The sequence below is a fragment of the Balearica regulorum genome, chromosome 1, assembly GCF_011004875.1.
Source record: "Balearica regulorum gibbericeps isolate bBalReg1 chromosome 1, bBalReg1.pri, whole genome shotgun sequence".
Taxonomy (NCBI): domain Eukaryota; kingdom Metazoa; phylum Chordata; class Aves; order Gruiformes; family Gruidae; genus Balearica; species Balearica regulorum.
The window spans coordinates 217131916-217157883 of NC_046184.1; the positions used below are offsets into that span (position 1 = coordinate 217131916).

Consider the following 25968-nt stretch of genomic DNA (forward strand, 5'->3'; position numbering starts at 1 on the left):
CAAAGAGCACCTGAGTTGCCAAAGTAGTTTTCAGTACTTAAAAACAGGGAGGGGCTCTGCAGCAGTTCTTGACGAGTATTGATTTTTTTAATGGCTTCTACTGCATAGTAATATATTGTATGCCAGACAGTCAAGTCTTGAACGCTTGCCAGTGTCTTAATTCTGCTCTTTACTACTTGGCAATATTGAATTTGCTAGGTCAGTAAAATAATTTCCAAGTTCACAGCTAACCTGTAATTTTAGCTCAAATGAAAGCGCTATTTTTAACAATTAAAGCTTTTACAGGTAAAGCCCATATTCCTGCTGTAATCTCCTAGTATTTATAAATCAAAGGACGAGCGCTTTTGCATTTGTATAGAATTAGGCCGTTGCTCTCAGTCAATTCCGGTTTAGAACTGAAAAGCGTCTGAAGGTTTAGTTCTCCTAGAACAAAATTTCTGTTCTTTGTAAATACAGAGAGCCAGTAAGCTAGGGGTCTCTGGACTGAGGGGAGGAACAGAAAGAGAAGGGTTGAAAAAGCACTAATATTTTTAGTTCACAAAAATGTACATACCTTAGTAAGAAATGAAAGAGCAATTGTTAAAGGATAAGGGCTTAGTGGTTAAGTTTTACACATTGCAAAATGTGAAAGTGACTGATTCAAATGAAAATGTGATGTTAATGTGTTTTCCCCCCAGCCCATGCCCAGATATTTGGGGGGGGAGGGAGGGCAAATGGAGTGAAGCAAGCTACAGCTATCAGTGCAAAGTCTCTAATTTAAGAATTCAGATATCTATGAACATGATTCAGGTGTTTGAGACCAAAAGTCATAGGTGATATTACAATCAAAAAGCAGATGAAAGAGGGTAAAGTGCAACAAGACCAGCCGGGACTCAAGGCTTCAGGAGAATGCGATAGGAAAGGGTTACAAAATGATGTCATTTGTAAGACAGTTTATACCTTACAAGAGCAGCGATCATGTGGCTAGCTTATAACTTGACTACAATAAAAGAAAACGTATTTTTTTTTCATGCCAGAATGAAGAACAAGCAGATGACCGTGATAGGACATGCAAAGCTAGGCTAAAGGATGAAAGGGGCAGAGTATTAGAAATGCAGAATTCCCCCCACTCACTTGTGATATCATAAACAACAACTGCAACAGTGGAGTCACGAATGTAGCTAGGAATCAAGCTCCTGAACCGTTCTTGACCTGCTGTGTCCCATAATTGCAACCGTACCTAACAAAATCAGTCAAACAAGCAAGAAAAATAAGAAAAAGGTCAAACCCAGTGCAATATACCTACTTGTGATATCGTAAACTACTACAGCAGCAGCAGAGTCACGGATGTAACTGGGAATGAGGCTACGGAAACGTTCCTGACCCGCAGTATCCCACAGCTGCAACCTGATCTGTGGGTGGGAGAAAATTAAAAAAGCCAAACTGCCACTAAAAATAAAAGAGTAAATAAATTTTACTTTTTGAAAAAAAACTAAATAAAAACTACAAACTCATGCAGGACATGGCTGGGGACTGGGAGCAGCAGCGTACTGTCTCCTTTACAGCAATCTCTCCCAAGCGCTAGTAGCAGCCAAACTGGTATATGTGCACCTATCTTGGCTTTCCGCTGTCTCTACTTTTTAAAAAACCACTTTCCTTCCAAAAGGGGAGAAATAGAATTACTCAGCTTTCAAACTGAGAGGACCAGGCAAACGTTCACCTGCAGTTCTGCCTACACAAGATTTTCACGCTCTGCTGCTATCCCTCCTCAAGCGTGTAACCTCCAGCGGCCTGGAGGACGGTCGCTGGTGGAAGAATCAAACCACAGACCTCACTTCTCAAGGAACAGCCTTCAGCTGCTGTCAAAGCACTGGAAAAACTACTAAAGTGAATTTTTCAAGGAGGATAAAATGCTAGTTATTGCTCTATATTTAAGCCTTAGCCACACTGCAAAGTAACATGCACACGGTTGAGGTTGAACGTCTCTTACTATCAGGGTTCTGAAAGAAAAGGCAAGATATACTAAAAGCAACACGTACGGCAAGATGCGCAAGGGGTCATTTTGCTATGGCAAGAGCATCCCGTCACTCAAGCACTTTCAATGCAATCACATTTATTGTGGGGTTTATACAATACCATAAGCTTATGCAGCGCTGAACAATTTGCTTCTGCAAATAGCTCAACGGCTGAATTTCTTAATTAAGAATCTGAGCTCATTTTAAACCACAGACTTGCTTCCACAGAGGAGTGGTTTAATTTCAGGAACTAGTGCTGCACTAAGCTAAGAAACAAGTATCATTTGCAGATTACTGTTGAAGGCAACCTCGTTTTTAAATAATATTAAGAACTATCGAGCTAGCTATTAACTGGCAGCATTTGGCAAGTTCTATTTTATCCTTCTGTCTCGTGACATCAAAAACTGAAGGAGATTTCTCCAAATTCCCACCATTATGCACCCCTCAAACTATCCCAGTCATCTCTTTCTTCAAAGAGGATGACACTAGAGCACCTTCTGCCGCTCGTAAAACAGCACTCAGGAGCCCTCCGCAGATGATTTCCCATTTCCCCAGGCAGAGAAGGGAGCTGCCTCCACAGCACTTGTCGTCTGGAAGCAGCTGGTAGATGAAGGCTCAGCCTGTACTTCCAAGTGATCTCAGAACTGTGGGCTGCACGATTACAACAGATGCCGATCCTCATTCCTACTGTACATAGAGAAGTGTGACAAAAATCTTACTCACTGTTCGATCCTCCAAATACATGGTTTTTGATAAGAAGTCAATGCCAATCGTCGCCTGTAAAAAAAAAAGAAGAAAAAAACCACCACCTCTTAAATAAAACATCAGAATAACTGTAGGGATTCTCAGGGGAGCGAGCATTACTGCCACATCAGAATTCAGCACTTGTAGCACATCTGCAAGAAAAATATGCTGGTTTTCTTACTTTCGAGATATAGCTCTACCTATAAGTAACACTCAATAAGCAGTTTCCTTGATATCCATAAGCAGAACAGTATCTTAAAGCATAAAACTTGTTAACTTTAACTTCAGTTTATGCATATTGACAGTTTCATCCCTACAGCCATATGGGTATCAGCAAGGATTTTTAAGCATATGACCTAAGTTAGTGTTCACCAGCTGAACCAGGATATCTGGGCACAGTGTATTCTTCCCAACTGTCAAATATCTCAACATATCTCAACTTTAAGCCTTTTTCATTAAGGCTTCACATCATCTTCACATCTGCTGCAACACAAGAGCAGATTACAATTACTAAAGCTCAGTTAATACTAAAGCTCACTGCAGCGTAGCTGCACTCAAGTTTCTAGACACTAGCGGGAGCTTCGCGTTGAACATCCTTATGTATGTTTAAGACAAAGAGCAAAGCACTACTAAGCACGCTCAAGAGCTGCTTCTTAAATACAAGATCTTCACCCCATTTTTCAAGGCTGCAGTGAGGGTGAATCCAAGTTCTCGGAGTTTGTTTGCAGCAGGGATACAACCGAGCCAACCTGTTCGGGCTATAAGGCTGCCCTGGCTTCAGCAGGATACTGAGCATCTCAAGCAGCTGCACCGCTCAGCAACATCAATAGAGCCTGGAAGACGCTCCAAACAAATTGATTTAAAAAGAAAAAAAAAAAAAAAAAGAGAATACACAGATAACAGCTAAGTCTCTCAGCTAGGGCAAAGAGGTTTGATATAAATCTCTTCCCTGCTCTCCCACACTGAAGCAGGTATTTCTAATGGAGAGTCTATTTTACTGTATATGCTCCATACTGTTAGACTGCTATTATGCCCTCACTATATATCCCCATAATTAATTCTTTGTATTCTGCCAGATATTTTACGTGGTAGGAATAAAGAATAGACCCAGCCAGCCTGCTTGCGAGCAATACAGAAAATACAGCTGGAAATGAATTAAAAAAGCAGAATTGAACAATCCAAACTGAATTTCCATTTGAAACTAAATATAACACATCAGAAAACACACGTCCCTGGCTGGATCAGGACAGCAGATTTGGAGTACCAGGGATGCATACGGGAAAAATAAATAACGGTGGATCCCAAGACGGCTATGCAGTGATTTTTCATCAAGAACTGTGACATTACCAGTTCAGAGAGATGATACTGTAAGGCAGAGAGATGATAACTGTAAGGCAGATGAGAGAAGCCTCAAAAGACTAATGCAACAACATGCTTCCCTTCTGCTTTTGTTTTCTATTGTTTTGGTAGAGGGTACTCCTCAGAAGATTGCCTCAAAGATGCTTCTATTTTCCCTTGTGTCTATCTGATTTCGCTTTACAGGAGAAAAGCTACAAAACCCCCTAAGATCTTAAGCAGGCAGGATCCCATTCTGGCTGACGAACTGCTGGAGACTCAGATTTTTTTCTGTTCTCAGTAGGAGCTGGAACATCAGCTGCAAAGCTCAAAACCTGCCTCAGCCTGTACTTCATGCCATCCCTCCCACGCAGCTGTACGGCAGCAAGAGCTCTGAAGCTTGCTCGCTGCCGTAAGAAGTCTCTGTATGCCCGGTGGAAACGGAAGTGCCACACTGAAATGCATCGGGTCGGCGAGATTCCTGCACTTGAACTTGCTCACGGCATGGGAGATGCAACAGAAAGGCCAAGCACAAAACTCATTTTAGATCTGCGTGATGAAAATACTTGTGCTAATCACGTTGAGAAGAACGTATGGCAGGTCTGTTGTTTTCAAGCTGTGAAATGGCTCTTGACCTAAGCTCCCCGCAAGCTTTAAGAATTACATGGAATAACTTACAGCCAAACGTATTTGTCCACCTGTACTGTTCTGATCATATCACAACGAAACAGAGAAGCAGCAGACATCAAGGAGTGGATTCAGGCACTCTAAACCCCAAACTTTTAATAAAATAGGTAACCTACAAAGAGGCATTTTGTCACAATTCTGACAAAAGGAGCAAAAAAAAGCTTGGGGGATCTCTACTTGTAAAAAATGCTGTGCAATGTCTGAGTAGAGGAAAAGTCTGCTTACTGATGGGGAAAAATACATGGACATGAAACTAAGCTAATTGCCATAATTAAGGCGGAGACAGGTTTAACCTACTTGTGAAATGCTGTGCACTGCATGGAACAAGCAGAACTACGCATGCTCTGAACACGACGCGAGGTACTGTGAGTCCCAATTCCAAGTTTAAAGACGACAAGCAGAACAAAATAAGCCACACTACGGATGGGGTCGTGTATGAGAACATGTTTTAATCCATCTGTCCTTACAACGCTACTGCCTAATAAGGAACTGTTGTTACCCTATTTTATAGGCGATACTTGCTGACACAGAATTACCCAAGACTATGCAAGGAAGCCTGAGGCAAAGCAAGAACCTAAATTATCTTTCAAGTCACAGGCCAGTGTTTCAACTCAACACTGTCCTCCCTCTCCCCTCCTCCTAGAGGCTGAAGCTAAAGGGAAGCCTGGCCTGTAATTCTCCTACTTCACATAGGGAATCATCATGTTTGCCAATGTTGGTCTTTCATTATACATCGTATACAGTGCCACAGAACAAGGAAAATCTTTCCCAGCACGTCCGTGGAGAGGAATGACTCCTCGTAAAATATACACCACCAACGGCACAATTTTATTTCAGGTGTTTGGGTTTCCTTGACACAGTACAACGAGTTCTTGTTTGATTTACAAGTGTTGCTTTCATGAAAACAGCTTATTAATAAGCTATGGGGGCAACAGCTGAATTCCTCTTATCTAGCAGCAAGCAAAAGAAAACTAATGCACAGCACAGATTTTATTAAACGACAGCTTTCTATTTTTATCAACTGAACACAAAAAACCTTGTTCAAATGATAGGTTGTGGCAGCTTTCAAAAAATACGCATTCAAAATTTATTAGGAATGTCCAGAACAAACAAATCATCCATCAACTAACCTACAGCTACAGTTAACCAAGTACACGGTTTGATATGTATTATCATTCAAGTACTTGGCTTTGAGAGATCTCTAAATAATCCCGGGCATCAAGAAATTTATATTCTGGTTTGACACTAACACGTGGTATGATTTTGGCCAAATTAGTGGAGCTTTTATGACTCATTCTTTCTTCCAGCTCTAGCTAAATAGGACATATCACCCTATCTCAGTCCTGACTTCAGGAAAACAGAGGTCTTTGGATGAATGACACTATACCAAGTACATTAACACCCAAACTAGGCACGCGTCCGTGACAGCTAAATTGAAACTATCTTGTAAGCCCTTAAGATTTCTTATTGTTTTAAGTCCCACTCATTCATTTTGCAATCATTTAGTATACTATATCAGACCAGCTTCCCATGGAGACAACTATATTATCATAAAGCACAGAGGGTCAAATCTCTTCAAGAAAGAACTAGGACGCAAGCTCCATAGAGAAAAGGAGCAGACCTGAAAGAAAAATACTGTGGGAAAAAAACCCAGATTAAATAAAAGAACTGCATTCACATGTCCATGTAATTACAGTGGGTAGAATTTGAAAGGATGTTTGCTCCCTCGGGAGCAATGATGTGTACTCTAGCCCTCCTACACCATAGAAGCTTTACTTCTCCTGTAGTTAAGGGACAACTTACATCTTATTCTACCCAACTTGCCTAGCAGCAGCAATAAGGAATTACTGAAGAGGCAGGAAGGAAATCATTAAGGGGTAAAGAGATTTAAACGAGATACTTGGATAGACACTAAGGAACAGAAGAGTCACAGCATTCTACTTATTTTTTTCCCATTACCTCCTCCTCCCGCCCCCCTAAAACCCCCTTCACATTCATCAGGGAACAGATTCTTCTCAGCTTGGTGTATTCACCAGCTGTAAACAAGTCATGAAACATGTTCTGCTTGGAGAAGACACACTTTATGTAGCTAAAGTACTTTCGTAGCTTGCCACCTTTTCAAGCTCAACCTAAATTCTGGGAGTGGACGACAACGATTGCTCTCCTAGAATTTAGAAAAGTTAGCTTGCGTCAAGTTGAACTGACTTGTCATCAAACACGAAGCAGCGAGGGGGCTGCAGGGCTAACTGGAACAAAAAACCACCACTGCTTCAGCCCCAACCTTGCCAATCTTGTTTAAATAATAAATAAATAAGCATTAATAAGCAGTCACAGGATGGGGATGTCCATAACAACCAGTTTTGTGGTCTTTGTTCCAGCAGACAGTGAAAATAGCATCCTAGAGTACACCCAGCTTTACAATCCACTGCTTTCTGCTCCACAAGTCCTGGTTCACCTCACTGCAGAATCTCTTGCAGTTCAGCTTGCTTCCTTTTTAAAAGAGCCGGGTACCTGCTACATTTTCACCAGAGGCATTAGTTCTGTGATGGTCTGGTAGCAAATGGTTAAAAAAAAACAACTGGTAGACTAAACAACTGCTATTACTTGGGTGTACCTAAGAACCACACCTCCTGCTGCAAGTAGCAGATAAGCTACTTGAGCAGAATCCAACACTGAAATGCCATTCTGAAAGGTTATTAAAATACAAAGCCTAAAGATTTTACAGTTAAGAATTTGGTCAGGGTACCAACTCTTATCCGCCACAATCAAATGGATTCTTCCTGCAATAGGAGCCGTGGCAACAGAGGGGCCTTACAGAAGACAATAATACGGATTAATTTACCTGGTAGGTGTTGTCAAAGCTGTCATACATGAACCTGGTGATCAAGGAAGTCTTCCCCACTAAAAGAAGAAAAAAAGAAACACAGATTCAAGGAACAATTTCAGTGCAAGTTTTAAGCAAGTGATTTAAAAATGGCTTCAGGAGGAGTTTCACTCGTTGTCCAACAGATCCATACCGTGCAATTAAACTTCCTACAAGCAAAGAGCAGTTATTTGACTTTACAATTGCGAAGTCACTGGTAGGCACATTTTTTCTGAAAAAAATTGGATCCTGTATCGTTCCCAAGCATTAGGTTTACTCTTATGCATCTGTGATTTGAGATGAAAATTGAAATAAATTGATGGTTCCAGTTTCTACCAAGTCATTCAGAAATTTTAGTTGAACTAAATGAACAAACGCAATAGGTCTGACAACCCCTACAACAATTATAAACAAGACAGTTCTTCTGACTCAAAAAACAAGGTAGTTATGTTGCTTTAAAATACATCTCGCTGCACGTCTCCTCAATGTCACGCTCTCCGTATTTGTCACACAAATAGTAGTCCCTGCTGTAGTATCACAGTAGCATAAGACAAGATGGAAGAGCATCATTGTCAAGAGGCTTGTCTACCATCTGCCCACAATGCCTGCAGTCCTTATCACTCCATTAACTTCACCCTTCCTTTGACAACATCTTCACTATACCTTTTTGTATAAGCAGGTTCAGATGCTGTTAAAAATGCCATTATCCAGCCCGGCGATGGCTGCCGCTCGTGACTGGGATATTCACTCAGCTGTTCAGCATTAGGAAGTCGGTCGGTGCTGCCATCAGAAGGTGTCACTGCAGCATGTGCAGGCAACACCTGAGAGGCACAGAGACACGGGCAAAGCCTTTTGCATGCAGCCATTTGTGATGCTGCAGCTCCTCTGTAACTGTGACTCAGCTTGGCCAAGTTAAATCACAAACGATATCAAACTATGTCAAGATCCTCATTTCATAACCGAGATCTACATAAACTATGCATATCATAACATTCCAGCCAGGTATCAGACTACCTTGGAATCTCATTTTTCTTAAAAGACAAGTCATACGAGGTTCGTTTTAAAACAATCATTGTCACAACAATTATCTTCTGCTCCCGTAATACCAACGATACAGCTGAGCTGGGACAAAGCCTAACTTACACTCGATGGACAACTTTTTCCTGCTCCTTGTCATCTTCACTTGGAGGGGACCAGCAAGACATGCAGGAACTGGAACATCTCAACCCGCCTCATCTCGGTATGTTTAAATACTCTTAATTGTATTTATGTAGGGAACAATTGAAGTTACTCAAGTACATATCACCTTCGGTTGTTTTTTTCTAACCTCCTTGTAGCTGGAATTTGCCGTCTCCCACTGGCAAGGAAGAGCTGTATGACTTACGTCAGCCATCAAACGTTGCAGGTGCAGATAAAAGGCAGTTAGTTGCGCACAAGCCAAAGCTTGGTTTGTGTTCTTCAAATAAGCTTCCAGAGATGTTAGTCCTCTGCAAGGGTGGCCATCAAGAGAGCAGGGGAATTTAAGCCAAGATTTTGGGGGGCTTCTGGTTTTTTGATTCCTTTTTTTAAATCTTAGTATAAAACTTTCAACAAAATCTCCAATATTATGCCTAAGCAACATTTTAATCCACCTGCAAACTTGTTAACGCTGTAGAAGTGCTAAACTAACAGGAATCCAGCAGACAGCCCTTGAGAAAAAGATTTTCCCAAGTCAAAATTTGAATTCCCATGTGAATTTTTAACATATTCTGCTCCACAGGCATAATCGGGTTCCCCACAAAGTTAAAAAGCTGCCTTCGCAAAGGTAGAGCAAACGTTCCTTTTGGTGAGTAGGTTTTCGGAAGCAACGCATCTCAGATGGGCAGGATTCCTGAATCCCTTATTCCTTATCCCCACAGATGCATTGAACAAGAGCAGGAGCTGGTGCAGGACAAACAGCCACGGGCTGCAAGGAGGAGGAGAAGGAGGGTTTCACTCCAGACCCAGCAACAGCCACAAGCCTCAAGGGACAGAGATGAGCAAATCCAACAGGTTTGCGGCACCACAAACAAGCTGGCTTCTCCTCACGTGGCCACTGGTGGAAACGGTCCAATTTAATTATTTAGAGGTGCGAGGGGATGTAACCAAACCCACGAAATAATTTGCTTTCATAAGTCACAACCCCTGAAGAACACTGAAGTCTTCTGGCACATCATTTCCCTTCCCACTACACACTGAGATGTCTTGGAGGGAGTCTGTCTAGAAACCATAAAATCTGAAAAGATTTTCTATTTCTTATTCTTTGAGCTTCCCTACCCTACCTTCAGTCATTTCACAAAAAGAGGGGAAAAATAAGGTGCTGCTTGGCTTGCTTAAATATCTGCTTCAACCAGCATTTGGATAGAGTGTCTTAATGCACTTCAGTTCCAAGACATTTCTTCTCCAAACAGACCAAGGTTTTCTTTACATAGTCACCAGATCAAGCTAGTATTAATACCAACTGCTTACAGTTTTAATTCCATCATGACTACTGAAGCATCACCATTTCTCCTTTAAAAAAAAAAACAAAAAACAAAAAACCAACAAACCAGCTTTAAAAAATCCTGGCAGAAGCTAAAGCCCACAATTCCCACCGTATCTATAATTAAAAGGAAAAGTCAGTGAAATCTTCTCTTCAGAGATTCACAAGTTTAGATTATATAAACAGACACCTTGTCCAGAGGGTTACAGGCTTTAAATATTCCCTCTTTAAAAGAGCCACTCCCAATATTTAACACCATCTCACCTCTCCCCAGCCTCCCCACACACACCGCCCTGCCTGCCAATGGCAGAAACTATCCCCAGCCCTACAAAAAATAGCCGGATGAATCACCTTAGGATTCATATACCATCTGTTGCACACTAAAGTGATGTCGATGCATATGCTGATTCTTCCGTGGAAGCCCTGCTGCTATAAAGCCCTCTTTCAGAGAGCTTGAAGGGAGAAAACACACAGAAATTAATCTATTGTCATTTATGTTGATCACTTTTCCCCATACGGAGGTTCAGCACAGGCCCCTGGGCTAGTCATCGCTAAAGCAACGTCACACATGATTTTGTGAGTACTTAAACATTCAAATGGTATTTCTGACGGACCTAACACAATAGTTACAAACTAAATTCCCTGTAAGAATAATCCCTTACAAAGGGAAACCTCATCGTGCAGCTGGCACACCACAACCTGCAGAAATAGCTGATCTTCCCCCCGCACACCTTGGCAGAGCAACAAGGAAGGGCCATCGAGCCACAGTTCACCATTTGGAGTTGAGCCCCTGGGCTCTTGGATGAGTTTTATCTTTACATCAGTTTCTATTCAGAATGTCACAGCAGAGCATTAAGCCCCTATGTATGACTTGAAGAAATAAATATAACCATAGTAAAGAACATTGCCAAAAAATGAACCAATTTCTTGACTGAGGACCTGCAGAATTTGAATGCCACTCTGTTACATCTTTTCACTTGTTTTCTATTCCGTCTCGCTGGCTGTGTGTTTATTGAATTCACAGAAGGCATTAATTTGGGAGTGATTGCAAGCAAGTTAGAGGACAGAATGAGAATTCAAAATAATCTTGAAACATGCAGAAGTGACCTCAAGAGGAAAATGAAGCTCGGCAGGGAGAAGTAGCACAAGTTAATACACACAGACAAGAACAACTGGCTGCTTAAAACACAGATTGCAAACAACTGGGTAAGCAAGCTGGGGGTTATAACGAAAGGAAGCAGGTAAGATAGTCAAGACTTCAGCCTTGTTTCATTAAGCAGTTTTGGTTTTTGGTTTTTTTTTAAAAATCTACTGGGTTAATTTAATCTCTTGGAAAAATTTCAACACACAAATATGTCCAGGGCAGCTTAGTCAGAGATGCAGTAGCATACGACATTCTTTAGGCCAAAATATTTCTGGCATGCTGCTGGGACAGAAAAAAAAAAGTTAACATTATCCTTGGAGGAATAAAGGTGGGGGAGGAAATGCTGTGAATCCGCAGTGCACAGCTTTGGCTGGAGCAGCGAGGGGGAGATTCTGCTGCGCACACTAACAGCAAGTGAGGAAAAACCTCAAACAATTCAGAAGCCGTTTTTTGGCAAGAAAAAAAAAGCTTGCATAGTTTACACGGAACAACTGAAAGGTGACGGACAGCAGAGAAGTGACTGTGATACAGAAAGGTGGTCTCTAGCCTCTTTTCCTTCTCTAAGATCAAGATCTAACAGCTAAAAGTCAAGTCCAAACAAAGCCCTACCAGAAAAGACATGCAATTTTAAAAGTGAGGGTAAAATCTGAAATAACCTCTTCAGCTGGGCAGTGGATTCTCCTCCCTTCTTTGGCGCACAGAGTTGTCAGATGCCATGCCACTGTAGGAATTTACATGCAAGGCGTCCAAGAGGGGTTATTTTTCCAAAGCAGAGAGAATTTAAGAAAATAAGTGATTAACCAAAGAAACCATTTGTTCCAACACTACAAGTGAACATCAATTTTGGAAACTCTTCTGTCGTTAAGCGTGGGTTTCATTAGATGAGTTTTCTGCTCTTCCAAGCTTTTGATCTAACAAAAACAACGTCCACATTATCAGCTCCTAATCACACAGCTGCGGCTCAGACACTATGGCTTAAGTGCACAGATTATCCACGGACACTTCTGGATGGGAAGACAACCAGCTCCAATGGGAATTTTTAAGCTTATATTTGATTTTCTCAGATGGTTTTCTTCAGCTATACCAGCTCTGGAAGAATTTGGACGTAGAGATAAGTGGTGGCTCCTGTACTGAACTAGCTACTCACCAGCTGCAACTGGACTCACCCCTCTAACCATCCAACTCACTACACACTGCAGAGCCTGCATCCTGATTTTTTTCTGGGAGGCTGGGGGAAGAGCAGAGAGAGAAGTGTTTCGCTGTACAAGGCAGTAAGCGGAAGCATTCATCTGCATTAATTCTGATAAGCCACAATGTTTTAATACGTTACGGGACAGAAAGAAGTAGGCTGTTCTGATCTATAGAAATAGGAAACTCCTAAAAGGAAAGGTTTGATCATCGGTTCAGCACAGAAACAAGTAGATTCCCAAATACTAACATCCTAAATCAGCAACCGAATCATTGGCAAACAGCAAAGTACCCAAGACACATAATTAATTGAGTTAAAAGCCAGGAACTTGTGAAGCCCCTATCAGCAAAATTGCCATTAACTATGAGGGCCCAAATTCAAAGCTTTCAACAGCTAATTGAGTCAACCTGATCGAAATTCTTTGTCTTGAGCCCAGTGCCTAGCACTTGTTTCAGAAAGAGCATTCATCTGCAAGATGAAATCAATACGCTAATCTCATAGTTCCAGCAACTTTGATCTGACAGCAGCAACTGAAGAGATTTCAAGGTCATTCATCTGATTATTGAAGACTGCCTCGTCCTGCTTCTGGGGCCTTGTGCACTAGAGATTTGTATGTCCAACGCCAACCACTGCTCAGGACATTGATTAATAGTGGATACCAACAACTCCCCTGCGCCAACGCGTACAGAATACGTGCTACCAGCTACCGCTGGCAGCACGAGAAGCAGCACTGCATGCCGTGTGCTGTAACAAGTCACCGGGGAGACTCTCACAAGAGCCAGGGATGGAAGACACCCATTAGATAACACAAATCATCTCCCTGCCAGCATGGGATTAGGAGGTCATTTGTTGCCAGGCAGAGTCTGCAAAGAGCTCAGGGAACAGTCAAGAGTGACCTACAAAGGGAAAATTGGGATTGTGCCACTTGTACTGTATGATGAACAAGAGAAGCAGGCCTTACCTCCCCATTTCATTTTCTTAGGCGCGTGCTTGTCTCTCTATATGAGAGATTCACATCTTGTCCAAGGATTCTTCCAGAAAAGTCACGCTTCAATCTCTGAGTTCATACTAGTTGCTGTTTAGCATTTTCAAAGCATCAGCAATTAAAAAACCCACCCAAAACCCAAGAAACATCCGCAAAGCAAAATAATCTTAAAAATCATAGAATCAGACTAGTGTGGGTTGGAAGGGACCTTAAAGACCATCCAGTGCCACCCCTGCCATGGGCAGGGACACCCTCCACTAGCCCAGCTTGCCCAAAGCCCCATCCAACCTGGCCTTCAACACTGCCAGGGAGCCAGGGGCAGCCACAGCTTCTCGGGGCAACCTCTGCCAGGGCCTCAGCACCCTCACAGGGAAGGATTTCTGCCTCCCATCCCATCTCCATCTCCCCTCCTGCAGCTTCAGGCCATTCCCCTTGGCCTGTCACTCCCTGCCCTTGGCACCAGCCCCTCTCCAGCTTTCCTGGAGCCCCTGGAGGGACTGGAAGGGGCTCTAAGGTCTCCCCGCAGCCTTCTCTTCTCCAGGCTGAATCATCAATCCATCCAGCCTTTTCATTGGAAAGCTAAAAAATTCCACCTGACTTCTCCCAGTTCTCAGAGGCCGACTTGGTTAACAGAGATCAGACTCGCTCAAAGCGAAGGTAAAGAGAGGAAGATGAAGAAAGCCTTCTCATCACACACAAAGACAAATCGCAGTGTAATCCCAAAATCTCACTCTCCCTTTGCAGACTCCTTTAAGATTTGGTTGAAGGATAAATCCCAGTGAGGCTACAACTTTCTTTCACAGATAAACTCACCTCAAAATCTTCCCTGAAGTATTTCCCTTACTCGACACACCACAGCACAGCTTATCCAGCAACAGCTGAGGTGCTGACAAGGAACAGTATTTCTCACTGAGAAATCAAACTCCATTCTGCCCTCAACTCCCCGAACAGATGACCTGATACCACTCAAGGAGTCCTGTTGAAAGTTATAGCTCCAAGATCTTCTACCTACAGGCCTCACATGAAGTTTCATGCACCGATTTGCTGGTACTTGAGACCCGACTCAAAGATTTGCCGAAACTCAAAGATTTAATGCTGAGGATCAGAGAATTTGGTAGTCCAGATCTGGATAAAACAACCCAAGGCAACAAGAGGAAAAAAGCATTGCTAAGAACAATATACTAAATTATGAATGCATGAAAACCATTTTTAGATTTTTATTTAAAAAGAAACCCCACAAGGAGTATGCTCATAGTTGACTTAAAATTACCTGTATGAGCCAGTAATCAAGAAGAATATTTTTAGGTACATCAGTCTGAGCTCTTAAAAAAGAAATGCTGTATGAAAGTGATTAAAGCAGCTTCTTTTTAAAAAAAAAAAAAAAAAATCCTCCTCTGCTCTTCACTGTCGAGCTATGGAAATTTCACCCGGTTCCCCCAAAGCAAGAAACAAAACTCATTCATTATCCCAAGAACAGTGACAGAGCCAGACTGCATTAATCTAACAAATTCTCAGTAAGATTAAGTTTATCCTTAGTCACAGCTGAGGAACTCCGAGGATAGCATCAAGTCTAGTCACAGAGAGCAGAGGAAAAAAGCAGTTGATGTGGTCTCATATCCTTGCTCTAATTAATTTTTTACCCTGATGGATTTTTTTTTTCCCCCCATTGATTCCGCTTCTGCTCTACTGTCAAACCTCTTTTATGCTGCCATTTCTTTCCTGATGCAAGACACCGGATGAGATCAGACCAAAGGACCATCTGAGCCAATAATTTGCATCCCTAAGTCCTCAATAAATAAATAAAAAAAATTTAAAAAAAATCCAGAAAAATAATCAGAAGAAAGCCTGCAAAGAATAAATCATCTTGAAATACATCCATAGCTCTACCCTCAGTAAGTAGCTTTGTTTACATCTAAAAATACAAAGTCAAGTAAAAAAAATAAATAAATCAGTTACTTGTATTAAAAGATGTATGGCTACAGATTATTTTTTTTCTTTTAAGAGCAAAGAGCAATATTAAACATGCATTTATCAGACATTCTCGAAGCATGTTTTGGCTACGCAGGATGAAGCTGGATGAAGGATGCCCTCCCAGCCTGGTTGCTGAAATGGAACGGCTGCCCCCATTGATTCCAGGAAATAAGAACATTTTGTACTGTTAACACTACAAAAATTGTGCAAGTGGCTTTCGTACTACTTCAGTGGTTCTTGCATTATACCAAAGCAGCAATGGTTTCTTTATGTACAAATAAAATGGTTCAAACAGCCTCTTTTAAGATAATTTATTCCCAGCCTAGTTAAAGCTCCAGGTTATAAATTATACTCTTGTCCTTTTAAACAGATTTGCTTCTTTAAGAAGGAATTGAAGATTCTGTTCAGGAAGGTAATGTAGAATAATACCCAGAGAGTTACAGGGAAACAAACAAGACCCAGAAAAACAAGCTTTTGGTTTTAATAATTTTAGTAATTAAAGAAATGTTGCATCATTCTCTACTTTAAATATATTTTATTTCATTCATCCATCCCAGAGAGTAGAGGCAACTCATCTTGATTTTGATTATATTTTTCATATTCATTTGAAATAGAACAAACAATGGACTGAAGCTTGCAGCCTAGATCAGACACACAAAGATCAGCAAAGGAAATTAAAGTACCTACAGTGAATTCGTCACCTTCAGATCAAGTGAAGCACAAGGAGCCCTCAGCAAGGAGCATACGCTGAGTAGAAAGTCTATTTAATACACTTCCAGCAGTTTTGTCACTTCTGGTTTAGTTGCAACTTCTTTAACAAAGGAAATTTGCAGCTACATTGCTCTACAGAGGAACTATGGGCCAGTGAAGATCTGCAGATAACTTGCTGATGCAAAACACTGATATTTATATATTTCTTTGGTCGTTCAGTAGATAGGTTGGTTCATCATAAGGATACTTCTAAAAATGCAAAAAATAAGTCAAAGTCCTTCAAGAACTTAAAAGCAGGTTCTACAGGCTGCAGATGACTCAAGTTCATGAACCTCCACACTCAGAATCCTCTGCTCACAGCAGCACAGGAAACCAACTGTTGCTTTGCAAACAACAGATCATCACGCAGTGAGAAACAGCAGTGAAGATGCTGGCAGCGGCCAGCAGTTCTTATGCAATTGCAGGGGGAAAGAAGGACAGACATCAGAGCAACCAATTCAGAACGGGGTTTTGGCAGTTTATTTGTGTAGGTTTTATGGCATCCTACCTTAAAAAGTAATTTTAGAAAGGCAGACACAATCAATAACAATGTCAAACGACCATAGTTGACCTTTTTAGGCCAATGAATCCCTGCCAATCCTTCATTTCTTTTCAGGTCACCACCCACAACAAAGCTTTTTTTTCCCCCCCTCCTTTAATTAAAAGCACTATTGAAAACTGTTTGATACAGTCCTGGATCAATTGCGTTGACCTCAGGGATTGCCAGGCGTCTATAGCTCTCAATTTGAGAATCATTGGCTTGTACCCATGAAGCAGAGTAGGTAAGTCAGCTTACCGCTCCTGGGGTACACATCTCACGCCTTGCACGTTGCTAGCACAGCTGTATCAGTTCACACATCTGTAAAATACACTGCGACGTTTGTATCACGCTATTCAATAATTCCAGGGATGTGCACTATACTTATCAAAATCAGCAGCTGCAAGTCTGCAGAAAGGCATGAAACCAGCACCATAATGTCTACAAGGTACCGAGTACACAGCAATGAGTTCCTTTTGATTCAAATTCAAAGGACGCAAGAGCCTAAGGAGTAACTGTCCCCTTAGAGTGTTATTTCATGCAAAATAGTATCTCCGTTCAGTGGCCTCTTACAACTGGAGGTGAGAAGAAAGCTCAAGCTGCCATAAACAGCACCCTGCCCGACACCTCCCCTCTTCCTTTTCCTCCCCGAATTAAAACAGAGCGACAGCTCAAGACAGTAAAACACAAACACATGCTAAAATTCACTGGCATAAGGTCCATCGGGAGTTTCTCTAACTCTACCACCTCTTGAAAAGATGCATCACCCTTCCCAGCTGAACGTCTCACCCTTACGCATTTTTCATACCTGCCCTTACAGGCTCCAGCACTGGCAGAGACGCTTCACATCCGATTTGGTTGTGACGGCGTGGACTGACCGGGCACTATTTGTTATTAGAAGTTTTAACGCAGATGACTGGCAGCGGAGGATTCCATCGTCCAATGTCATTCCTGTAACATGCTATCCAGCCTTAGGGAACTACAGGAAAGGTGTGCTTTGCATTTTCATGGTTTCTATTTACATTTGTTAGTCACCAGTCGACAAAGCAGTAAGAAGGAACTGTCCACAGCCATCACCATAGTTGTTCAAAGATTACTGGTATCAGAAGCAACCAAAATTAATAACTACAGAAATTAATCAACTGGATAATACAAGAGACTTTCGGAAGCCCAAGGTAATCCTGAAGCATATCAACTATTTTATTTTTTTTTCTCCATCCCAGGCTATAGTACTGGACATTAGCATCTTAACATCTTTATTAACCTTGAAGTCCCAAATTTGTAGTGTGAAGCAGCATCAGTGCCCAATCCTCTACCTCAGGCTAACATGTGCTGCTCATCATCTAGCTCCTGTTCAGGTAAGATGCTGGAAGGAGGGTTGATCCTCTTAAAAAAAAAATTATTTTTTTTTTTTAAACACACATTTTAACACCTTCCCAGATGAACAGAAATAGCATGGCCCCAGTTAAGAAAACTGAGAGCAAGGGTTCTATCCAAAACGGTGATGAGTTTAATGAGATAACAGCATCTGACCAACGAACCAGTGAAATGACCAAGACAGTAACTGGACTCAGAAACACGCCCTTTCCCCTCCCCTCTATACAGAGCTCTGAGTATTTTAAAGTATTGAAAGATACTCAACAAAAAGTTACTTATTTTCTCATTGTAAATTTGATTTTCTTAGTCCTTACAAAGATTCTATCCAAACTGGCCTTTTCAAGGCAAGTTGAGACAGTTTTATTACAGCTGAGCATCTGCTTCGGGTGCAAAGAGAAGTTTTACTCGTTATTACAATTAAGTAAGAAACAGTACGACCAGAACGTTTGCTGCTGAGGAAATGTCTATTTTCATTTTACCATGTAACAATCAGAGCCTTGAACTTCAGTCAACTCTGCGATGGAAGAATTTCTGAGGAAAATATTTTAAAGCCTCATATCTCAGCAGTTCCAAGCAACTTCACAAACCAGAAACTGTGACATCAGCCTTTTAGCTCACTAGACAGCTTTCAGCACTCCGGTGTTTAAAAAAAGCCTGCATTTAACAAACTAGAACAGACCATAAGCTAGGTATACAAGCCTAAATGGATGGTAGGAAGCATGCATGAATATTTATGACTGTCTGGTGCAGAACAGCAGGAAGGGAAGCAACAGAGTTGAGTGAACTAGCATGATATAACAAGGAATGACACCTACCTAGCAGATGAGCACACATAAAGCTATTATGTGAATGGCTGATATCATCCGCAGCTTATTCTCATGTGCTACAGTAACAAGGACACAAAGAAAGGAAGCAAGTCCATTTTCACAGTAGTACCATTTTAAGGACTAAGTATATGAAAAAAGATGCAACGATCCTGCATTTCACACGCGCTGCTGTTCGCTCAATGCTTTTCCTTTCAGAGACAGAGGGCACGATATGATTTTCCTAAAGGATTCTAAAGAGTTATGGCAAAAATACCTACTATATGTATTTTTGTTATAGTCCCAGGAAATCAGTGAAATTTGCTGCTCCTTAAGTCTCAGTAAAATGTCTTCAAACAGTAGACCCCAATAAAGCAATTTGTCACTCAGGAGGCAAAGATTCAACTCTTCTCCCTGGCTACAGCCAAAGATCAATTTTTTTAATGGCTTCTAATAGAAATTGAGGAATACACATTTCAAACCACGTCCAAAATTATACAAGTTTCACAAGCATGTGAAAGGAAGACATGCCCTTGCAATCGAAGAGCAAATAGGAAATAAAATTTTGTCATAACCCAGATGCCATCAGAGCAAAGGGGTTTTAGTTCCAGTCAATCTCTGTGGGTAATAACTCACACAAACAGGAGTTTTCATGCCTGCTGCCTGGCTGGCTGCTCTTTTCTGTCAAGCACTTCGATAATTTACAAAAAGGGACCAATTACTCCCTTATCTACAACAACTGTTAATCAAATGATTAACACTTCAGCAACTGCCTTATAAAAAAAGATGACTATGAAAATATACATCAGTCTGAAAAGCTCATCAACATTCATTTTCACTCAGTCTTTTCTTTGAGTACCTCAGAAGAGCACGTACACAGTGCTATTTTCCTAACAGAAGCGACGAGGCCACAATACTTGACCCAAGACAGAAGGCCATTGAGGTTGATGCACTTTTCTGACCTAGAAAGTATTTTTTCTTGCTAACAAGAGTTAAATCCAGTTGGTGGCCAGTCACAAGTGGTGTTCCCCAGGGCTCAGTCTTGGGGCCAGTCTTGTTTAATATCTTCATCAATGATCTAGACGAGGGGATTGAGTGCGCCCTCAGTAAGTCTGACACCAAGTTGGGCAGGAGTGTTGATCTGCGGGAGGGCAGGAAGGCTCTGCAGAGGGATCTGGACAGGCTGGATCCATGGGCCGAGGCAACTGTGTGAGGTTCAACGTGGCTCGGTGCCGGGTCCTGCCCTGGGGGCACAACAACCCCAGGCACCGCTACAGGCTTGGGGCAGAGTGGCTGGAGCCGGCAGTGTGCCCAGGTGGCCAAGGCGGCCAACAGCATCCTGGCTTGGATCAGCACTGGTGTGGCCAGCAGGACCAGGGCAGCGATCGTCCCCCTGTACTGGGCCCTGGTGAGGCCGAACCTGGAGTGCTGGGTTCAGTTTTGGGCCCCTCACTCCAAGAAGGACATTGAGGGGCTGGAGCATGTCCAGAGAAGGGCACCGGAGTGGGGAAGGGTCTGGAGCACAAGTCTTACGGAGAAGGGAACCAGGATTGTTTAGCCTGGAGAAGGCTGAGGGGAGACCTGATGGCTCTCTACAACCACCTCAAAGGAGGCTGTAGTGAGGTGGGTGTTGGTCTCTTCTCTCAAGTAACTAGCCAAAGGACAAGAGAAAATGGTCTCAAGTTGCATCCCCTGAGGTTTAGATTAGATATGAGGAAAAATTTCTTCACCAAGAGTGGTCAGGCATTGGAACAGGCTGCCCAGAGAGGTGGTGGAGTCACCATCCCTGGAGGTGTTCAAAAAAACATGTAGATGTGGCACTTCGGGATATGGTTTAGTAGACATGGTGGCATTGGGTCAATGGTTGGACTTGATGATCTTAGACGTCTTTTCCAACCTTAAAGGTTCTATGATTCTACAGCCATGCCCAGCAAGGCCTGTAACGTTCAAACGCTGGTGTTGCAGAAACTTAAATAACGTCAGTTCTTCCAACATGGCTTCTTATATTCCTGCTAAGGAAACCATCAGCTCTGGTTCAACAAGCTCAGACTCTTAACAGGAAAGAATCCTGTCTCAAAAATAAAACGCAATCTTTGATAGCCAGGCTGTCCCTGATAACATGTATTTCATTTATTGGCCCAAAATAGGAACAAGATTCTTATTCACTAGTTAAAGCCCTGCAGATAGCAGATTATTTATGCTGATACACGGACACCTGCTTTAGATGCCAAGGACTGAAAAGCTGCCCTGGCTGTAGCAACTGTCTTCCAGTGGGATTTTGCAATAGATTTTGGCACAAGTATTACATTTTCAGGACTACCATGCTCCATGAGAAAATTGTCCTTCGAGATCAGTCTGCCACAAGACAACTGTGAATATATTCAAGGGAATTTGAGAGGTTCTGCATATGCATTAATAGAAAAATCAGATTGTGGCAGATTTCTAGTCAAGACTTTTTTTACCCTCTAATATTACTATAGGAGATACATGGAAAACATCAGCTGTGAAATGACATTCCCAATCTCGTGTTTAAGTCAACACAATCCAGTGCAAAGAAAGTTTGCAAAACTTAAGGACTTATTTTCTCTTTCTCCAGAAAAGAGGGAAAAGCTTTCCAAAACCTAGCAGTTCAGAATTGGTTCACGTCTCAAATTTGAGGTTCTCGGCCTTACTTTAGATTAGCTAAACATCTAGACAGACACACACTTGGGTTTAAACCTAGCTGAACACTGTTAATGTTTTCATCTCTATAATAAAGAATGGATAGCTAGCCAGTGAAAGCTATTGAAAGACTGATGTCTTTTTCCTTAAAGTTTGCATTTTATTCCTGACTTGCACTATAAGTTTTCCCAGTCCGATTCTCATTGTACACTATTTCTGTTTTCTGCACATATTTGGCAAAAAGAGTTCAAACAGAATGGTTTGGGTTGGAAAGGACTTTGTCCAACCCCCCTGCAATGAGTAGGAACATCTTGCACTAGATGTTGGTTAGTACCAACTTTGTTGGTCTTCATTCTAAAAATCTCAGGTTAAGACTTCCCTTCCCCAAGGGAACCTGCTCTTAATGTTGAGGGAAAAAACCTCCGAGAGGAATTATGAACAGTATCATTTCTACCACTTAAAAAAAAAAAAAAACCTTTTGAGGAAGTGTGGGCCAGGAAAGGTGTGAAAAACACTGTCCCTGCAACAGACCATCTCATCAAACAGGAAACACTTGAGAGAACATCCTCAGTGTTACAAGGCAAAGTCCAAAATATTAAAAGCACAATTGTATTGTATAAAAACCTAACAGCCTCCCTATACAGGTCAGAGAAGAACCTGCCCAGCTCTCCTGAACACGAAACACCAGTCCTTCTGGCACCAGGCTCCACTTGCACAACGTCTGCCAGAACATCCTCATTATGATCTTCGCTAATAGCTTTCAAGTGGCACACTCCAAATCTTACTTCAGCTAGCCTCAGCGTCCATGACGCCGCAGCTCCTGAAAAACTGCGTGTGCTACCCAATATAATCACATGATGCACTCTGAAGTAACGCTAAGCTTATGTTAAACATCACATACACATTCCCAAGGGACAGAAAATGGACAAGAAATTGCCTCTAACAAGCAGAGTAACAATTTTCCCAAAGGATCCTACCTTTTATGCAACCGTTCCACCAAGATCCAAATGTCACACTATAAAAAAAAAGGAATTTTACAGCTGACAGCTAGATATTGAAGGACGACTGGATAAAAGTCTGCTGTGCCACTGATCTAAGTATTCAGCACCATATGGCTGTATTTTATGCTGTCTCTAGGCATTTTAAGACCAGCAAGAGAAGCAACGAATTGTCACTTGTGTTTAAAATTTGGCAGTAGCTAAAGGGAAAAAGGAAGAGGCAGAAAAAGGTATTTTCTATTATCAATCTTTTATTAAGTCGACATTAGCCTGTTTGCTTTCTTTAGATATGTTAGAATCCTATTTTATTTAGGATTTATTTACCACACTTTTTCCTTGAGGGAGATGCAAGTGAGTTTTACCTGGAGTTCGGTATCTCTATTTATCAGTAATAAACTAAGCCACGTATTGAGACTGACTATTTAATGGCCTGTAGCAGGCCAGAGCAGAAGGCACAGCCTAAACACGTACAGAAAGCTGGACAAGGCTCCCCTTTGTATTTCAATATAGGAAAGGTTTGCACAAATCAATAAAATTCTGTGAAGACTAATCACAGCTTTAATGACTTAAACTCAGTATTCTTTTCCACTAAGTAAACCCTAATAAGCACCGGCATAGTTGATAAAAGTAGAACAATATGACTGATTATGAATGCATAGGCAAGATTTCCCTTGGGATACACACCAAGTCTTGTGACAGCGACAAAAATACATGGTGATAAATAGCTTCATTAACTCTTGTGGGTTTTGTCAGTAATTAGCTTTACTTTTCCTCCCAAAATGGGAAATATATGGAAGAGCACAATGCAAAAAATCTTGTTCTATTTGCTCAGTCACGGCCACAAAGAAATGAAGCACTGAACACAGGTCAGTCCTCTAGTTTCATCTCATAACCACTCAGTTTACAGACTTTGCCACTGTAATAGTTTTTAAACAATTAAGTTGCACGTGGCAAAGTTTTCATATAGAAGCCGGGGTTTTTTCTCACCACATTCACTAACCAGTGGAAAAGAACAAACAAGAGTCAGCCCCTCACTACTGAACAGGAAGAAGCAAGTCTATTAAAATTATAGAAAGCGAAATACGATAGTTTGGTTACTCTGTCAAGATAGTAAAATAAAAAACAAAAAAAAAGCATGGGAATGTTTCCTCTTAAGCACAGCTAGAAAACTTGATTTTAAAAAATAGGCCGTGCGTTCTGAAGATGAAACCACTTGTCTGGTTTTCTGCAACGGAGTTCCAAGTCAACATAACCAGTGCTATTTTCGCAGTTCAAAAGATTTCTAAAAACAACACAGAGCCAAAATTAGTGTCACAAGAGGAGGACCTTCAGGTAATTTCAGTTTTCCTCCTCTGGTGTAACATCAAGCATCTGGGAAGTTACACAATGCCACTCGATGAGAAGTACTTCTGGTTTTGTTAGCGAGAACATCGGTCATCTCTCACATTTAGAGCTCTGAAACTTCCATCATTTTGTACAGAAGGGCTAAATATTCTGCTTAAATACGGCTGAAAGCAATTGAGTTTTGAAGCAGCAGACTCCTGCCCATTTCTGACACCCTTTAAGCCGGTGTGGAAGCCAGAAACTATTTTTTACTGTCTATAGCAGACCAAGCTGGGAGTTTTTCCCTGGGGGAAGAGAGTCTCAGAATCTTGTAGAGACCTGTAACAAAAAAAGCTAAGATAGTATGAATGAAGTATGCATGTAAACATGTGCAACAACAAGCAACAGAAAAAGGATTAACAGAATTGCACACGCTAATTGCTACATCGTGTGGTAAATGTGGTTTTGTTCAAATGACCAGACAGTAAAGAAGAGGAAGAATAAACCTACGATAAGGTAACAAGAAGATCAAGAACTGGAGTCATAAGTCCACAGATAAGGAAAACACAAAAACAAGGAGACTCGGGAATTTTGCCCAAGCCACAAGAGGGATGAGACAAAATACCTAGATGAAAGGTTGCAAACAGTTTCAACTCCTACGTGGTACACAAGTACAGTGTCAGAAAAGCTAGAAGAAGCCAAGGGACATAACGAGGACGACAGCACTTGGGCAGACATCTTGATCCTTTTGAGGACACGGATGAGAGCGCACACAAGAAAAATCAGCGCTAGAGCGGCTGTGAGTGATGATGTTCAACTGGAAACAAACAACTCCTTTCGCTTTCCTAAGGGCCTGCACTGAGTTCTGTTACACTATTTTTTTTTTAATGCTATGGCTCTCAAGAATGGCTTCTGGAAACTGGTTTCTGTTCCAGAATTTCTTAAGCCCTGGTTCACTACATTAGAAGCAGCAGGAAGATACAGGGCTGCCTTTCATATACAGTCACCACAATTTGGGTTAAAAATCCCCCCATATTTCAAGAGGATGTGTAGGAGTCCCAACTATGAAAATATTAACCGCTTAAATAGTTTTGAAAGGAAAATCTTCACCTTTTGATGACAGTAATTTTAAGTATTTTGAAGAAAATATCCCAAAGACTAACTATTCTTGCCCACAGCAGAGAGAAAGGGCAGGTATCATACAGACGAGTTTAAAACCAACCAGAGGACAGAAAGGATGAATGATACACTCACGTTTGCTATGTGGGATATCCAGGAAAACAGGGGAAAAAAGGTATTAAGCTTCATTATAGAATCATAGAATGGTTTGGGTTGGAAGGGTCCTTAAAGATCACCTAGTTAATTAACCAAAAGTACTCACAGGTCACCTTTACATTTCAAAGACTGCTGCACAGGCTATTATTTGACAGCAATGAAAAAAAAACAAAAAACAACAGCCTCATGAACATATTTTTCACCACAGCCTGAAGATTTAGCTTTCCTTCTTGCCTTACATAGTTAAAGCTTTTTAAAACAAGTTTCCAATTAGGCTTAAGATAGTCTCCAAAGGACTTTCATTATTTTAACTGCTCACAAAATGCCTCTGAAGTAAGGCTCTTTGAGCCTTGGCATAAATAGTGATAACTCAAAGCAGCACCTCTATCAAACTATAAGAGTGCTTGGAAATATTGCAAAACATGTCCCAAGGATCTTCTGATCAAGTCTGGATGACCATGAGGCTAAGGAAGAAGAAAGCTTCAGCAGTACAGAAATCCATGTGAGCACAGTCTCTATTCCAAGCTTCTCAGCAGCAAGGCATAGCGAGTGGAAGAAGGAGCTCCCAGCTGCAGGTCAACGTAAGGAAGAGAATTTTAGGTGGACCTAATCACCAACTCAGCTGGCAAGAAGTACAGATGGGAAACCAGAAGACATCCCATGCAGGAGATGTTATTGGGAAGCTCCTTCTATGTCTCAGAAGTGGTTTGGGGGGTTTTGGTTTTGGTTTTTTGTTTTTTGGGTTTTTTTAAAGGTGATGAACAGCAGCAGTAGTTCTTGCAAAGTCATGTCTTCTGGACTCCTCACCCTGCCTTTAAACACTGGATTTCA

At 41.5% G+C, this 25968-nt stretch overlaps 1 protein-coding gene across 3 annotated transcripts in view; it reads right to left on the minus strand.

Moving 5' to 3' along the window:
* Positions 1 to 25968, minus strand: part of RAB6A (RAB6A, member RAS oncogene family) — a 62376-nt gene that overhangs the window by 16917 nt on the left and 19491 nt on the right. The window contains exons 2-5 of one of the 3 annotated variants that reach the window (XM_075742635.1): positions 7603 to 7661; positions 2718 to 2771; positions 1275 to 1391; positions 1114 to 1219 (exon numbers count right to left, since the gene is read on the minus strand). In XM_075742635.1, the coding sequence (XP_075598750.1) occupies positions 1114 to 1219; positions 1275 to 1391; positions 2718 to 2771; positions 7603 to 7661 (336 nt within the window). The remainder of the gene's footprint in view (positions 1 to 1113; positions 1220 to 1274; positions 1392 to 2717; positions 2772 to 7602; positions 7662 to 25968) is intronic. The other 2 variants (XM_075742634.1, XM_075742633.1) reach the window with 2 other exon arrangements.